This window comes from Haliotis cracherodii, unplaced genomic scaffold (genome assembly GCF_022045235.1).
Source record: "Haliotis cracherodii isolate W230 unplaced genomic scaffold, xgHalCrac1.p SCAF_11, whole genome shotgun sequence".
Taxonomy (NCBI): domain Eukaryota; kingdom Metazoa; phylum Mollusca; class Gastropoda; order Lepetellida; family Haliotidae; genus Haliotis; species Haliotis cracherodii.
Window position 1 is genome coordinate 34,746,464 of NW_027266266.1, and position 17,549 is coordinate 34,764,012.

At 41.3% G+C, this 17,549-nt stretch overlaps 1 protein-coding gene across 1 annotated transcript in view; it reads left to right on the forward strand.

The window, feature by feature from the left end:
- The first annotated feature begins 3,643 nt into the window (after positions 1-3,643).
- The window catches only part of LOC139456426 (fibrillin-2-like), a 62,914-nt gene continuing 49,008 nt past the window's right edge, over positions 3,644-17,549 (forward strand). The window contains exons 1-20 of the mRNA XM_071238132.1: positions 3,644-3,754; positions 5,048-5,264; positions 5,577-6,095; positions 6,564-6,596; positions 7,129-7,647; positions 10,153-10,278; positions 10,706-10,825; positions 11,013-11,126; positions 13,421-13,537; positions 13,813-13,929; positions 14,182-14,298; positions 14,556-14,672; positions 14,910-15,026; positions 15,260-15,376; positions 15,614-15,730; positions 15,969-16,085; positions 16,319-16,435; positions 16,675-16,791; positions 17,034-17,150; positions 17,309-17,397. Coding sequence (XP_071094233.1) covers positions 5,063-5,264; positions 5,577-6,095; positions 6,564-6,596; positions 7,129-7,647; positions 10,153-10,278; positions 10,706-10,825; positions 11,013-11,126; positions 13,421-13,537; positions 13,813-13,929; positions 14,182-14,298; positions 14,556-14,672; positions 14,910-15,026; positions 15,260-15,376; positions 15,614-15,730; positions 15,969-16,085; positions 16,319-16,435; positions 16,675-16,791; positions 17,034-17,150; positions 17,309-17,397 — 3,009 coding nt within the window. The 5' untranslated portion in view covers positions 3,644-3,754; positions 5,048-5,062. The remainder of the gene's footprint in view (positions 3,755-5,047; positions 5,265-5,576; positions 6,096-6,563; positions 6,597-7,128; positions 7,648-10,152; positions 10,279-10,705; positions 10,826-11,012; positions 11,127-13,420; positions 13,538-13,812; positions 13,930-14,181; positions 14,299-14,555; positions 14,673-14,909; positions 15,027-15,259; positions 15,377-15,613; positions 15,731-15,968; positions 16,086-16,318; positions 16,436-16,674; positions 16,792-17,033; positions 17,151-17,308; positions 17,398-17,549) is intronic.

The window sequence follows — 17,549 nt, forward strand, 5'->3', positions numbered from 1 at the left end:
ATACTACATGGGTGCCCAAGATATATTTCTATTGGGAAATACTACATGGGTGCCCAAGATATATTTCTATTGGGAAATACTACATGGGTGTCCAAGGCCTCTTTCAAAAACCGATCTTAGCTAGGGACATCGTAACGTCCATACTTTAACATTGCATCTTTGAATACTAAGATAACTGTAGGGTACAACCAAATCATCAGTCTTGATGGGGAGAAACACCGGATACTGGTCGGTCTGTCTTCATGTGAAGAAACACCAGACATCGGTCGGTGTAAACGTAAACATGGTAGCGTTCGAGATACAATCCGTTGATTAAGTACAGGAAATCAAAATCATTCATTGTGATCTTTAGATTTACTCTAGAACCAATCCGTTATATATATTCTAAATTATGCGAACACCATCGTTTATTCTCATGTTAGAAAAGCATACGCATATTAGGTTTCCTGCATCAATGACTGATACATGATTGTACGATAATGTGATTAAATAATGTTGATTTGCCGGCGGGTGGTTATTATAACATCAGAAATGGTGATACTTGTAAACCATTACATGGTGAACCCAATCCAACCAGAAAGCCCCCATTTGAGTTGCCGTGTAGCACTACGTGGGAAATCGCTGCACCATGGTGAACTACAGTTTTTCTCAGATAATGAAATACTGGATGTGGAAAGGGCATGTAGTTTTAAGACATTTCTCCACACAGAACAACTGTCCCTTCAATCAAAGAAAAGCAAATATCACATTGGTGACAATGTGGCTAGATTAGTAACACAGATAGCAAACTCCTTTGGAAAGTACGTAGGTATTTCAAAAATTGAATATTTTTTTAAAGTTTAAATTTGTTTGTATAAAAACAAAACATTGTTGTAAATTTCTAAGTTAGATGGAGGCTACATTTGTCCGCGAGGAGGTGGCAGACGACTGTCAAAGCTGAATCCTTGGAGGGGGAGTGTTTTCAATGAATACTTTAATTCACCTCGATTTTGCGGACATAGATGCTTGTTGAGTAAACCATTCCCAGATGTTATATACTTATTCCTCCACAGACAAAGCTTTTGTTACTTCTACCAACGGTATTCAACACGTGCACCAATCCAATATTAAAAAACGCCTTTCTTAACCTATCAACTGTCTTTTAATAGGGGGTCAGTCCCAGATCGCCATTCATTTATCGAACATTTATTGACCGACCCTTAGTCACCGCTCTTTTAAACGTTGAGAAACGAATGCCTCATATCGACTGACACTTACACATATGCAACCCCACCAAACGAGTGTCCGATTTTGCAACTGTGCGTGCCATTGTCGTAGAATCTAGTTGATCAGTTAATAATATAGTTGTTGTATTTCACAGATTTCATACCAGTGCTTCCAACATTAAAACCATGCTCTGTCTGTTCTGTAGACGATTCACTGAAATAAATGTACAAGCCTTGATTGTTTCTGATTTCTGTCTGGTGTGATGATTTCAGGTACGACTGTAGGTCCCCATAGGTATGCAGGTCATAAGAGGCGACTACATGGATCGGGTGGTCAGACACGGTGGCGTGATTGCCCGTTATGCTTCTCCGACAGGGTGGGGCCTTGGCCTTTATATCATTGACTGGATAGTCTGCTTCCAGACACCATTATGTTCAGGCCGCCATGATATAACTGGAATATTGCTGAATACGCGTTAAACAAACAAATAATCAAACAAACAATGACGTAATCCGTGACCGTATTAATACGTCACCGTGTCACTTACACACTGAGGAATTCTTCGTACACAATCTGTAAAGTCCCCGAGAAATGACCCCCGTCATTCCCAACCGAGTAAACATGGCCGTCCTCAGCTTGTGAAACTCTTACCCATATAAAAACGAACCGCGTCACCTTGTTTGAAGATCAAAAGACGTAATTAAACCACGGAAGGTGTGTGTGAAAGTGGGAACTGTAATAATCCGGAAAGTAACTTACAGCAGTACCTAAACACATCGAAACGATAAGAGATATCCTATTGGGTGAGGGTGCCTCAATCTGGGTATCGCTCTGCTGCAAAAGTTTAAAAAGATGGGGGTTTCTTGACCTCCTCCCGAATAGTAAACGTGGATAGGCGTGACGACCAAATACTCCTTATCAGCATCAACATCGCGGGGCACATGTTGTTTGCTTGGCGTTCTTCAATGCACGGGACGACTATTATTCTCTGGATGCTTGCCCTTCACATGCCCACAGGTCGTCGCTCGTCTCAGCATTGTCGTTAGTTTGTAGAAGCAGAAATATCTATTCTTCATTCTTAATTGGATTGCTAAGTTCTTATGCGTCCCCCACACATCGTGTTTAAAGCCTACATTGGTGTGTATAAATATAAACCATGTGGTATAAAGGTTTAGAGAAAGGTCATTTTTGAATCACATAACCCCTTAACTTTAACCGCTACGTCTGTGGTCCAATGTACGGCGAGTAGAGAATACTGAATGCTACATGACTTACAGACATGTGTTCGACTGTACACTGAACCCTCGTGAACTCAACCCTACTTTACCCCATATATCGCTTACGATGTCACTTGAGAATGGCCTAACATTGGTCAATTCGATGCATCGTCGTTGGTCATCTGAACTTGGGGTTAACGATGTTACACAGTAATCACTTAATTGTTGTTATCATTATTATAACTATAACAATAATGATAGTACGGTTTGTACCTCCGATGATCGAAATATCATCCGATCTACAGTTCTTATATTGGAAATCTAAAACAGTGTGAGTCGTCTTTGCACCCCTAACTATCATGTTACTTAGGTTTTGATAGAATGCTGACATATTTCACCTTCCAAAACTCAGAGAACGTTTGTTTTGTTTGTGGTTGGAATTGTTTTTGCAATGGCAATATCGAATAGTATTCTCATGACAACAGCTTAGAGCAGTCACTACATCTGGTACCCGCAATGAGCCTGAGACACATTGATCGTATCCCAAGTGGATATAGTGATATCTACCGTTGCAGGGTTACTTTAAGAGGGTGGGCGTGAGAGTGAAGTATTTGTCAGCTATTATTTCTAAATAAAGTATGAACGATTACATTTACTATTTCATAAAGACATTGTATAATGTTCATAAACATTTCGTATCGATATATATATATAGTAATAGTAAAATGACTTATTTGCTTTACACCTGGCATCAGATCCTGGTCTGGTAGGCATGTTAATGTTTTGAAAATAACATATTTCTTTATGGAAACCATTTTTATTTTAAAGAGCGGATTTTTTTAACCTCATGAAGCCATTGTGTAAGTGGAAATTTCATGCGGTCCTGTCAACAAGCTTCTCCGTGGTAGCTACAGGATTTCTTGAGGCGGGCCATGACGTCACAGGTCGCCAGAGGCCAGTTAACACCGTGGATGTGAGCTCCACCCCAAGAACAAACGCCAAGTCCCGTCATGTCTCTTCTGTCCCCCTTATCCCCAATTAACGCTCAATGAACGTACAGTGTGGTGGCCCTGCAATTAGCCTGGACACGATAGCTTCTAGTTTGAACAACCCATGAAACTTTCAAATCACGCATCCCTATACAAACACATTCTCATGCCATTTGGTAAAATGACGTAGGCCTATGAAGTGCCCCTCTTGAATTGTGTGACTAGATTAATCCAACTTTCAACACGACTAGTGCTCGGACAAACGGCCAAGTGACTAGACGTCTTCTGATTGTCCTGTTGTACACTACTTTCGTAAAGAACTTTCGTAGTGCAGACTTTAAGGTATGTTTTAGTTTGTATATATACCAGTGTGCAGAGATGTTGTTGCAGTATCACTACCTTAGACCAAAGTTTGGTTTTATATAATTATCTTTAATACAACAGATGCATTTGAATGGTTCTTTAATTCTCCTGGCAGTGATGTGAGTCAAGTGGTTCCAACAGAACATGTATTCTATCATCTGTACACAAGTATGAGTTGTTGTTTATAATCAATGTGACTTGTACGCGTGTTCTAATTTAGAATTAGATATTATGTATAATTCCCCACAGCGTAAGTAAGCCTTTCTCAAGGCGGGGATATTTGTAGTGAAGGTGTTGACGCTGTACATTTTGTGACATTGTACCCGTTTAATCAGAGTGAACATAAACTGAGTGAGTGAGTGAGTGAGTGAGTGAGTATGGTTTTACACCGCTTTGAGCAATATTCCGCCATATCACGACGGGGGACACCAGAAATGGAACATAAACTAAAACATTATGTTCATCAAATCATTTGACTTAGCGGCAATTTTGTATCCAATGTTCTGCAATTGACCAAAGCCGAGTATCTCCTTATGGTTCCACTGATCAGCTTAAGTTTTTAACACTTTATTATTAACGACGCCTTGTGTTTCTTCAAAGTAAGTTTAACCAAGTGTCGGGTTGTGTCCTACATAAAAAGACTTGAATTTAAATACGCTTTAGGATTTGAATTTTTCAACCCATTTAGTTAATTCACATAGAAAGATTCCAGACGTACTATAATGTGTATCTTTGTCCGCATCTTATTGACCGCTTCCAGTCCGCATCTTATCGACAACCTCTGTGATCTAGTGGTAGGGCGTCTGCCCGGAGAGCGGATGGTACTTGTTGTTACCCTGCCTGGCGCCCAGCATTAAGAGCCATATACAAGTACTCGGAGTCAGTATACCGTGTCTGGGTGGGGTAGTCATGTTAAACTGCGGCTCGGTATCTCAGTGGACAAGCAATATAAAATCGTAATCTTTTGGTTCAAGGCGTTTTAAAAACTGTCCGGTTACACGAAAACGTGCGTTTTAATTCCAAAAGTAAGACCCTAGCCCCTTTTGTGACAGCCAAGGAGCATAACAAGGGTTTATCTGGGAACCCACGCCCAATGAATCCTCGCAGACAGACACGCAGCCTTATAACATGAGGCACCAGTACTGGACACCTGGACACACCCCACCCACATAATTGACCAACGCAATACAGGGAAGAGCATAATTGCAAGACGGATAGATGGACGTTTGCAGTAAAATTCAATTAATTGCAAATGTACTTTCTTTAATTCAGCAAGACACCAAAGGAATGGAGATGTGGATGGCGGTATGCGCCATTGTGTGCCTGGCAGGCCACGCTCACGCCGGGGCACTCACGGGGAACTATGGTCAAGACGCCAAACTACTTAGGGGATGGGTGGACTCACTTACTGGTCAACAAATGAGGCCAAAATCTAAACCTACGGCCAGGAGTTGGGGTTTCGAGTTTCACAACTGGGGATCAACTAAAGGTATGTAAACACGTGGGGACGCAGCTCTGCGCAGCAAACCCATTAGATGCCGAATCGCGGGACATAACTACATCGGAGAAAGGGTGTCTATTCAATGTATAGACCCCCCTACCTTATTCGTTTTGTCCAGGTTAGGATTCTAAAATGACATGACGCTTTATCGGCCAAATATCTGTAGCATACGTTAAATAAACATGTACTAGATTCATTTTCTTTGCCATTAGCAACTGAAAATTTGACTTTGAAGTAAGTGGAATAACAGTATGGTATGCCTTTGACCATCACAAGAACAGCTTCGTCTTTGTATTTAAGTCAAGAGATGCCCCGTGAACGTTGTCTTCGTCGTCGATGGTTCCGACAGCGTCTCTTTGAATGGCTTCCAGAAGGCCAAGGATTACTTGAAGCGTGAAATCAGATCAGTGACATCTTCTTTCGCTGGCACCGACGTTGGTGTCCTCTTCTTCAGCGACGGCATCTACCGTGAGATGCCTCTCCAAACTCGCAACAGCGCTCAGCTCCAACAGTTGTACAACGACATCGACAACCTACAGCAACCAAGGGACAAGACAGAACTAACAACGGCCTTAAGACGCTCACGGCAGCTTCTAGAACAGTACAAGAAGGAAGGTAACGTCATCGTTGTCATCTCCGACGGCTGTCCCTACAACCTCCACGCAACCGTCAACGAGGCTCTACTGTCTTGGTTGGAGGGCATCTTCATCATCAGCCTTGGAATTGAGGAACCCCAGATCAGCCTCCAGAAGAAGATTTCAAGTCGGATCCAGGACGGTAACACTTCCATCGACTGGAGCGACATCCTCATGTGCCCAGGTGGGTATTACAGGTGTTAATGGAAGGACTTCCTTTGATCACAGATTTGTATAATGCGATTGAATTGACTTGTACTGGAATACATTGAGTTATTTTGGACTACATTGAGTTGTATTGGACAACATTGAGTTGTTTTGGACTACATTGAGTTGTATTAGAATACATTCAGCTGTATTGGAATACATTCAGCTGTATTGGACTACATTCAGCTGTACTGGATTGATTGTGATTTTGTAGACTGGCAATGAAAGATGACATGTTCATTAATATAAATCTAAATATGTTGCTGATTCGGGTTTTTCTGTTGAAATTACCTTATTACTGATTTGCATTGACAAATGGTTTACCAAAGAAGGTTTGTATGTGTCATGTGACAGGGGGGAACGTATGCCAGTAATATGTAGAAAATGCTGTTCGTCTCGGAGGGTGATTGTGGCAGATCTACCATGATCTCATGTTCTGTTGCAGGTGTCATTCTCCCCGGAATCGGAGCCACGTCCAGTAAGTGTTTCGGGATGACAGTATTTACAATATACTTACAGGCATAAAATAACAGTGCTTATGTTCAGCTTTATCAAAAACATATAGGATAGGATAGGATAAGTTTTATTCCATGCTGAAAGGCCTCAGGCCCATAGTACAATTCTGTTTTCGGGAGTGGTTACAGATCCGTTTAACAGGTCATATTCTAATTAACATAGCATGATAAATGAACATTGATAGATTTTTTAGAGTATCTTTATCAGTTGTTGACATGACAAAAACATATACATGAAACCGACTCCTGTAAATAATAACTAGTCTTATAAAACGTTAAATTCTGGGATGATTTGTCGTTTTCCATCACCAACACATCCTCCCACTGCTAAGGGACGCAACTCGTGCTAGCCTTAGACCACTGGGACAACTGTGTCACTACTCGTACAGAAAACCTCGTTTCATAATAAATTGCAATTGGGTTGCAGCAACGTTGTGCTCATATTAGTTGCTAGATTCTCTAGGAATCTACACAATAAATGTTTTTCTTTTTCAGATTGTCGTGATTTTATGTTCGTGGTTGATGGTTCCGACAGTCTCTGCCACCACCAGGACATCGTCAAGGCCTATCTGAAGAGCGCCATCCATCGTTATGAGAACGTTTCCAACGCCATTGGCGTGACTATCTTTGGTACCGAGATCGGCAGTCAGGCTGCCCCGAACACCAACAAGATGGTAGTAAAAGCCGAGATAAATGGTTTGGACTTTCCTCTAAGCGGGACCAGGACAACAAGCGGCGTTGTCGAGGCCCAGAGACTCCTGGACCAGGCCGGGAGAAGCAACTCGAAGGCACTTATTCTCGTCACCGATGGTCCTCCACTTAGTTTGAACAACGCCATCAACGCTGTCAGCTCCGCCCGTAGTGCAGGATATGAAATTGTCGTTATCGGCGTCGGTGACGATATCAGCAGCTCGGATCTTGTCAGCCTTGCTGGCAACAACCAAGACAACGTGTTCCAGATTGACACCTACCTTGACCTCTATTCTGTTGACTTCAGCTCATTGCTCTGTGGAGGTAGGTGCTTGGATACTACTGTGACCACTAACACAAACACTAACACTAACACTATCACTAAAACTAAAACTAAAACTAAAACTAACACTAACACTAACACTAACACTAACACTAACACTAACACTAACACAAACACTAACACTAACACTATCACTAACACTAAAACTAACACTAACACAAACACTAACACTAACACTAACACTTACACTAACACTGACACTAACACACAACACTACAATTACAACTACCACTACAAACACTAACAGTGCCACTCTGATTACCCCAACTACCTGTATGTCAACCACTGCTACTATCACCACACATGAAATGAAGACCATAACTACCACCACCAATACTGCTGTTCCGACTCGTACATTGGTGAAAGCTCCCGTCCAGTAGATACTCGCATCAAGGAACATAAGTCTTCGACAGCTAAAGCAGACAACAATTCAGCCCTCTCAGACCACTCGCCAAGTTTCCCTAGACATCATATTCAGTTTAACAAAGTCCAAATCCTGTCAGCCAAACGTCAGCACTTACGCCGTCACAAACCTTCGATCAACATGTCGTATCAACATGTCGTCTCCCTATGAAGATAATTTTAATTAGGACCCTATCAGCTTGTCACAACTGTTGAATCCGTTTTATCCTTATCCTCACTGTACATCTGGCTTCATTACCAATGTGCTTCATTACCTGTGTGCTATTTGTTATTCTCACTGTACATCTGGCTTCATTACCTGTGTGCTTCATTACCTGTGTGCTGTTTGTTATTCTCACTGTACATTTGGCTTCATTACCCATGTGCTTCATTACCTGTGTGCTATTTGTTATTCTCACTGTACATCTGGCTTCATCCAATAATCTGTATGCTAATTGTTATCTATTACCAGTTATCAATGTTAATCTGCTGCTCATCACAACATATCATACATATATCATATCTCTCATCACTTGGTTGTAGTCACTCCAGCTTGATAACGGTGTAAGAATCTACATCACAACATATCCTGCATATGTTATATCTCTCATCACTTGGTTGTTGTCACTCCAGCTTGATAACTCTGTAAGAATCTACATCAAAACATATCCTGCATATATTATACCTCTCATCACTTGGTTGTAGTCACTCCAGCTTGATAACGCTGTAAGAATCTACACCGAAACATATCCTGCATATATTATACCTCTCATCACTTGGTTGTTGTCACTCCAGCTTGATAACGCTGTAAGAATCTACATCACAACATATCATACATATATTATACCTCTCATCACTTGGTTGTTGTCACTCCAGCTTGATAACTCTGTAAGAATCTACATCACAACATATCATACATATATTATACCTCTCATCACTTGGTTGTTGTCACTCCAGCTTGATAACGCTGTAAGAATCTACATCACAACATATCATACATATATTATACCTCTCATCACTTGGTTGTAGTCACTCCAGCTTGATAACGGTGTAAGAATCTACATCACAACATATCCTGCATATATTATACCTCTCATCACTTGGTTGTTGTCACTCCAGCTTGATAACGCTGTAAGAATCTACATCACAACATATCATACATATATTATACCTCTCATCACTTGGTTGTAGTCACTCCAGCTTGATAACTCTGTAAGAATCTACATCACAACATATCCTGCATATATTATACCTCTCATCACTTGGTTGTTGTCACTCCAGCTTGATAACGGTGTAAGAATCTACATCACAACATATCCTACATATATTATACCTCTCATCACTTGGTTGTTGTCACTCCAGCTTGATAACGCTGTAAGAATCTACATCACAACATATCCTGCATATAATATACCTCTCATCACTTGGTTGTAGTCACTCCAGCTTGATAACTCTGTAAGAATCTACACCGAAACATATCATACATATATTATACCTCTCATCACTTGGTTGTAGTCACTCCAGCTTGATAACGGTGTAAGAATCTACACCGAAACATATCCTGCATATATCATATCGAAACATGGCGATATGCAATAAACCAGAAGTTGTTGTCCATTAAGTTGTAGGTTTTCTTACTGACTCACCAACTTCTAGAATGACAATCAATCAATTACTACTTCCATTACTAATATTCTTTGACTACGACTTCTACTTCTACTGTTGCGGCTGCTACTACTCATACTATTACTGGAATCACCACTGTCACCACCACAGAACAACCACTGCCATTTACAAAACAAAACCACCACCACCACTACAACAACAACTACTACTACTACTACTGCTGCTGCTGCTGCTGCTGCTGCTGCTGCTGCTTGTACGACAGACCAACTGTTATATTGTTATAACCAACTGTTTAATATTCAGTACATAAGATGAATAATCAAGCATTTCATCACAGTACAAGAAAAGCAGTTTCAAACATTTATTCGGTATGATTCAATGACTTGCTGACTGACGATTCTATACACTTAGCCTCCAGTACTGTTTATTACAAATTATACCTCTAAATATTCTTTCAGGGAGGATATTGTGCGACAACACCATCGCTAATTGCGTGAACGGCAACGCTGGGTTCGACTCAAACGGTGTTTGCAGATGCTTATGCAACCAAGGCTACACCGGACCTACCTGCGGTGTCCCCAACCGTAGGTTATCTTCCTATATATGTCTTTGGTTGCCCTTCACAGGCCTCACACCGTGTGTTACTTCCCTTTACATGTTGTTAAGAGCAACTTTATGTAATTCAAATCAAGTCCATCCAAAGAGGCATGTTATATTAAGACACATCACATTAAAAAATGAGGATCGTTTAATAACTGATTTTATTCCAGAAGTGCGTGACTGTTACAAGAATGGATGACTATTTGTGCATTAATATATTTCTACATTTCTTTATGAATAGTCCATTTGCATTATCTATGTCATTATAATGAATTTAAAGATTTTGATAATTGTTTTATTTTCATCTGGTTACGAATGTGTCAGTCAGCCGACCTGAGGTACGACAGGCTGATAAAGTAAGTTAGTTCTGTTGAGTTAAATGCGTTGTCTAAGCCTTCTAGACTGTTACAGCCCCGTCTTGTACAAATGCTGATATTGGATGCATCAACGGTAATGCTAACCTCGACAGCTCCAATGTATGTCGCTGTTTCTGCAACGCTGGGTACTCTGGTGCCAGGTGTGAGAACCGTGGTAAGTGTGTGTGTGAGTGCGTGTGTGAGTGTGTGAGTGTGTGTGTGTGAGTGCGTGTGTGAGTGTGTGAGTGTGTGAGTGCGTGTGTGAGTGTGTGAGTGCGTGTGTGAGTGTGTGAGTGCGTGCCTGAGTATGTGCCATCCAACACGAATATTCCGTCATTGAAATGTAATTATTTTCACCACAGTATGTACGAACGCTCTGATTGGCTGCATCAATGGTGTCGCTCAAGCTGACTCCTTGGGCAACTGTCGCTGTATATGCAGTGCCGACTGGACCGGAACACGCTGTGAAGCCCGGGGTGAGTGGGGATGGACGGAGTCAATTTACCGGTTTAGTCAGTCAGTGAAATGGCAGCCTGTGACACCCGGTTTGAGTGGGGATGGAAGGAGTCAATTTACAGGTTTAGTCAGTCAGTGAAATGGCAGCATGTGACACCCGGTTTGAGTGGGGATGGAAAGAGTCAATTTACCGGTTTAGTCAGTCAGTGAAATGGCAGCCTGTGACACCCGGTTTGAGTGGGGATGGAAGGAGTCAATTTACCGGTTTAGTCAGTCAGTGAAATGGCAGCATGTGACACCCGGGGTGAGTGGGGATGGAAAGAGTCAATTTACCGGTTTAGTCAGTCAGTGAAATGGCAGCCTGTGACACCCGGGGTGAGTGGGGATGGAAGGAGTCAATTAACCGGTTTAGTCAGTCAGTGAAATGGCAGCCTGTGACGCCCTGGGTGAGTGGGGATGGAAGGAGTCAATTAACCGGTTTAGTCAGTCAGTGAAATGGCAGCATGTGACACCCGGTTTGAGTGGGGATGGAAGGAGTCAATTTACCGGTTTAGTCAGTCAGTGAAATGGCAGCATGTGACACCCGGGGTGAGTGGGGATGGTAAAAATCAATGTACCGGTTTAGTCAGTCAGTGAAATGGCAGTCTGTGACACCCTGGGTGAGTGGGGATGGAAGGAGTCAATTAACCGGTTTAGTCAGTCAGTGAAATGGCAGCATGTGACACCCGGTTTGAGTGGGGGTGGAAAGAGTCAATTTACCGGTTTAGTCAGTCAGTGAAATGGCAGTCTGTGACGCCCTGGGTGAGTGGGGATGGAAAGAGTCAATTAACCGGTTTAGTCAGTCAGTGAAATGGCAGCATGTGACACCCGGTTTGAGTGGGGATGGAAGGAGTCAATTTACCGGTTTAGTCAGTCAGTGAAATGGCAGCATGTGACACCCGGTGTGAGTGGGTATGGAAGGAGTCAATTAACCGGTTTAGTCAGTCAGTGATTTGGCAGCCTGTGATCAATCACCAAGACAGTCAGCGCTCGATTAAGCAGCCAGCCAGTGATCGGTTAATCAGCCAGTCCGTGATCGGTTAATCAGCCAGTCAGTCTGTGATTGATAAGACAGTCAGTCAGTCTGTGATTGATAAGACAGTCAGTCAGTCTGTGATTGATAAGACAGTCAGTCAGTCTGTGATTGATAAGACAGTCAGTCAGTCTGTGATTGATAAGACAGTCAGTCAGTCTGTGATTGATAAGACAGTCAGTCAGTCTGTGATTGATAAGACAGTCAGTCAGTCTGTGATTGATAAGACAGTCAGTCAGTCTGTGATTGATAAGACAGTCAGTCAGTCTGTGATTGATAAGACAGTCAGTCAGTCTGTGATTGATAAGACAGTCAGTCAGTCTGTGATTGATAAGACAGTCAGTCAGTCTGTGATTGGTAAGACAGTCAGTCAGTCTGTGATTGATAAGACAGTCAGTCAGTCTGTGATTGATAAGACAGTCAGTCAGTCTGTGATTTGTAAGACAGTCAGTCAGTCTGTGATTGGTAAGACAGTCAGTCAGTCTGTGATTGATAAGACAGTCAGTCAGTCTGTGATTGATAAGACAGTCAGTCAGTCTGTGATTTGTAAGACAGTCAGTCAGTCTGTGATTGGTAAGACAGTCAGTCAGTCTGTGATTTGTAAGACAGTCAGTCAGTCTGTGATTGGTAAGACAGTCAGTCAGTCTGTGATTTGTAAGACAGTCAGTCAGTCTGTGATTTGTAAGACAGTCAGTCAGTCTGTGATTGGTAAGACAGTCAGTCAGTCTGTGATTTGTAAGACAGTCAGTCAGTCCGTGATTGGAAAGGGGCGGACCATTGAAAATAAGTCAGCCTCAGTTAAACGTCTCGACCGCAATGTGACCATCCTCATCAATACAGAGTATTTCATAAAAAGCCATAATCTTTGACAGAGAGACATCACCATGTGAGACAATATGTATGTAACCCTTATTTATCAATAATCATTTCAAATCTTCCATTTCAAGAGGCCATATCATGCAAGTCACTGTGTTGTTTCCTTGTACAAGGTTATTGGCTCCACTTATCCTACTGAGATATGACTTTTGGTCGTATCAGTGATTGGTTTGACGCCAGTCAGTCAGTGGTTGGTACGACAGCCAGTCAGTCAGTGATTCGGTTAGACAACATTTAGTGGCAGTATTATGTAAATTACTGAAACTTTCCTCAAGTAGCTAAATTCTGCAATGTATCACCACTTTTGAGATGACAGTCATAATCCTGTTGAAGGTTTAACATCAACATGCCTCACCGTTGTTATAGTGCTCGTCTGTACAAATGCCCTGATCGGATGCCTCAACGGTAACGCCCAGGATGACGGCCTCGGATGTCGATGTGTATGTAACCCAGGATATTCTGGTTCCAGGTGCGAGACAAGAGGTAAGTTCAAGTCACTCTTCCTGTGTTCTGCTTCCTAATATAACATCACTTTCATATCAAAAGAAACATATCTATTCTGATTTCTCCCTTTCATTTTATGAATCTTCTTGATATAATTTTTATAACCATTTACTTTGTGTTCTAGCTACACCCGAAAATCAAAATAGTCAACATTCTTTTCAGTGAGAATGAACGAGGAATAACAAAAATATATATGACAAAAACACATTCAAGCCAAATATGTCGGGATTTACTGATACCAATAATGTTTTCAGTGTGCACAAGCGCTGATATTAACTGTCAAAACGGCGGAAGCGCTGTGTCTAACTCCTTTGGGCGATGCGTGTGCAGCTGCAGAACTGGCTACATCGGCACCAACTGCCAGACCAGAGGTCAGTGCGTGCGAGCGTAATAACTGGTCCTCACTTTATATATCCTCTTGAAATAATTCTCATTACCATCTACTTTTTCATGTTACTATATCTGAAAAGCAAAATGATAAAAATCTTAACAATTTGTAAAGAACGAGATCTTGCAAATTCAAACCATTATATGTAATGTAAGAATACATAAATATTGAATTTTCAAAACTGAATATCAGCCTTATATATATTTTGTTATATTGAGACCAATATTGCTTTTAGTGTGCACAAGCGCTGACATTAACTGTCAAAATGGCGGAACAGCTGTTTCTGGCTCCTTTGGGCGATGCGTGTGCAGTTGCAGAACTGGCTACACCGGCACCAACTGTCAGACTAGGGGTCAGTGCACGCGAGCGTTATTACCGTCCATCACTTCATGTCTCTATTGTTGTTATATTTATCGTTATGATCTACTTTTGGATGTAAATGTAAATACAAAGCAAATGGTCACCTCTGCTTAAGAATTCATAATGAGCAAGACATGGCAAATATAAACTTTGTTACACGTCATGTAGGTTTGCATATAACTCGTGGTTATTCAAAATTGAACATTATCCAAATATGTTTGTAGTTATGGAGACCAATATTGCTTTTAGTGTGCACAAGCGCTGACATTAACTGTCAAAATGGCGGAACAGCTGTTTCTGGCTCCTTTGGGCGATGCGTGTGCAGTTGCAGAACTGGCTATACCGGCACCAACTGTCAGACTAGGGGTCAGTGCGTGCGAGCGTAATTACTACTCAACAGTTTACATTTCTTTTTTGAAATATTTCTAATTACTATTTATGTTTTGATATAGTTAAACCTGAAAAGCTAATGGCCAACATTCTTAGCAATTAGAATGAAAGAGGCATTAACAAATGTCATAAAGTACAAATCCACCTATTATATTACAAAACTGATGTTCAAGCCAAATATTTTGGGATTTATTGAGACCGATATTGTTTTAGTGTGCACAAGCGCTGACATTAACTGTCAAAATGGCGGAACAGCTGTTTCTGGCTCCTTTGGGCGATGCGTGTGCAGCTGCAGAGCTGGCTATACCGGCACCAACTGTCAGACTAGGGGTCAGTGCACGCGAGCATTATTACTGTGCTTCACTTCACGTCTCTATTCTTGTTACATTTATCGTTATGATCTACCTTTGGATGTAAATGTAAATACAAAGCAAATGGTCATTTCTGCTTAAGAATACGAAATGAGCAAGCCATGGCAAATTCAAACTTTGTTCCACACGGTTATCAAAAATTGAATATTATCCAAATATGTAGGTAGTTATGGAGGCCAATATTGCTTTTAGTGTGCACAAGCGCTGACATTAACTGTCAAAATGGCGGAACAGCTGTGTCTAACTCCTTTGGGCGATGCGTGTGCAGCTGCAGAACTGGCTACACCGGCACCAACTGCCAGACCAGAGGTCAGTGCGTGCGAGCGTAGTTGCTGCTCAACAGTTTACATTTCTTCTTGAAATATTTCTAATTACCATTTATGTTTTAATGGAGCTATACCTGAAAAGCTAAATGGCCAACAATCTTAACAATTAGAATGAAAGAAGCATTAACAGATGTCATAAAGTACAAATCCATCTTTTATATTACAAAACTGATGTTCAAGCCAAATATTTTGGGATTTATTGAGACCGATAATGTTTTAGTGTGCACAAGCGCTGACATTAACTGTCAAAATGGCGGAACAGCTGTTTCTGGCTCCTTTGGGCGTTGCGTGTGCAGTTGCAGAACTGGCTATACCGGCACCAACTGTCAGACTAGGGGTCAGTGCGTGCGAGCGTAATTACTGCTCAACAGTTTACATTTCTTTTTTGAAATATTTCTAATTACCATTTATGTTGTGATATAGTTAAACCTGAAAAGCTAAATGGCCAACATTCTTAGCAATTAGAATGAAAGAGGCATTAACAGATGTCATAAAGTACAAATCCATCTTTTATATTACAAAACTGATGTTCAAGCCAAATATTTTGGGATTTATTGAGACCGATATTGTTTTAGTGTGCACAAGCGCTGACATTAACTGTCAAAATGGCGGAACAGCTGTTTCTGGCTCCTTTGGGCGATGCGTGTGCAGCTGCAGAGCTGGCTATACCGGCACCAACTGTCAGACTAGGGGTCAGTGCACGCGAGCGTTATTACTGTGCTTCACTTCACGTCTCTATTCTTGTTACATTTATCGTTATGATCTACTTTTGGATGTAAATGTAAATACAAAGCAAATGGTCATTTCTGCTTAAGAATTCATAATGAGCAAGCCGTCGCAAATTCAAACTTTGTTCCACACGGTTATCCAAAATTGAACATTATCCAAATATGTAGTTAGTTATGGAGACCAATATTGCTTTTAGTGTGCACAAGCGCTGACATTAATTGTCAAAATGGCGGAACAGCTGTGTCTAACTCCTTTGGGCGATGCGTGTGCAGCTGCAGAACTGGCTACACCGGCACCAACTGCCAGACCAGAGGTCAGTGCGTGCGAGCGTAATTGCTTCTCAACAGTTTACATTTCTTCTTGAAATATTTCTAATTACCATTTATGTTTTAATGGAGCTATACCTGAAAAGCTAAATGGTCTAACAATCTGAACAATGATAATGAAAGAAGCATTAACAGATGTCATAAAGTACAAATCCATCTTTTATATTACAAAACTGATGTTCAAGCCAAATATTTTGGGATTTATTGAGACCGATATTGCTTTTAGTGTGCACAAGCGCTGACATTAACTGTCAAAATGGCGGAACAGCTGTTTCTGGCTCCTTTGGGCGATGCGTGTGCAGCTGCAGAACTGGCTATACCGGCACCAACTGTCAGACTAGGGGTCAGTGCACGCGAGCGTTATTACCGTCCTTCACTTCGTGTCTCTATTCTTGGTATATTTATCGTTATGATCTACTTTTGGATGTAAATGTAAATACAAAGCAAATGGTCACCTCTGCTTAAGAATTCATAATGAGCAAGCCGTCGCAAATTCAAACTTTGTTACACGTCATGTAGGTGGTTATTCAAAATTGAACATTATCCAAATACATTGGTAGTTATGGAGACCAATAATGTTTTCAGTGTGCACAAGCGCTGATATTAACTGTCAAAACGGCGGAAGCGCTGTGTCTAACTCCTTTGGGCGATGCGTGTGCAGCTGCAGAACTGGCTACATCGGCACCAACTGCCAGACCAGAGGTCAGTGCGTGCGCGCGTGCGAGCGTTAGTGCTGCTCTTCACTTTATATATATATATATCCTCTTGAAACCATGTTAGAATATATAAATATTGAATTTTCTAAAAACTGAATATCAGCCTGGTATATTTTGCTACATTGAGACCAATATTGCTTTTAGTGTGCACCAGTGCTGACATTAACTGTCAAAATGGCGAAAATGCTGTTTCTGGCTCCTTTGGGCGATCGTATATATATATTTCTCATGCTGTTAACATCCTCCTCTAATTATATCATTATGTCAACGTCCTATGATTATGTCAACGTCCTTTCCTATCATTAAGTCAACGTCCTATGATTATGTCAACGTCCTATCCTATCATTAAGTCAACGTCCTATGATTATGTCAACGTCCTTTCCTA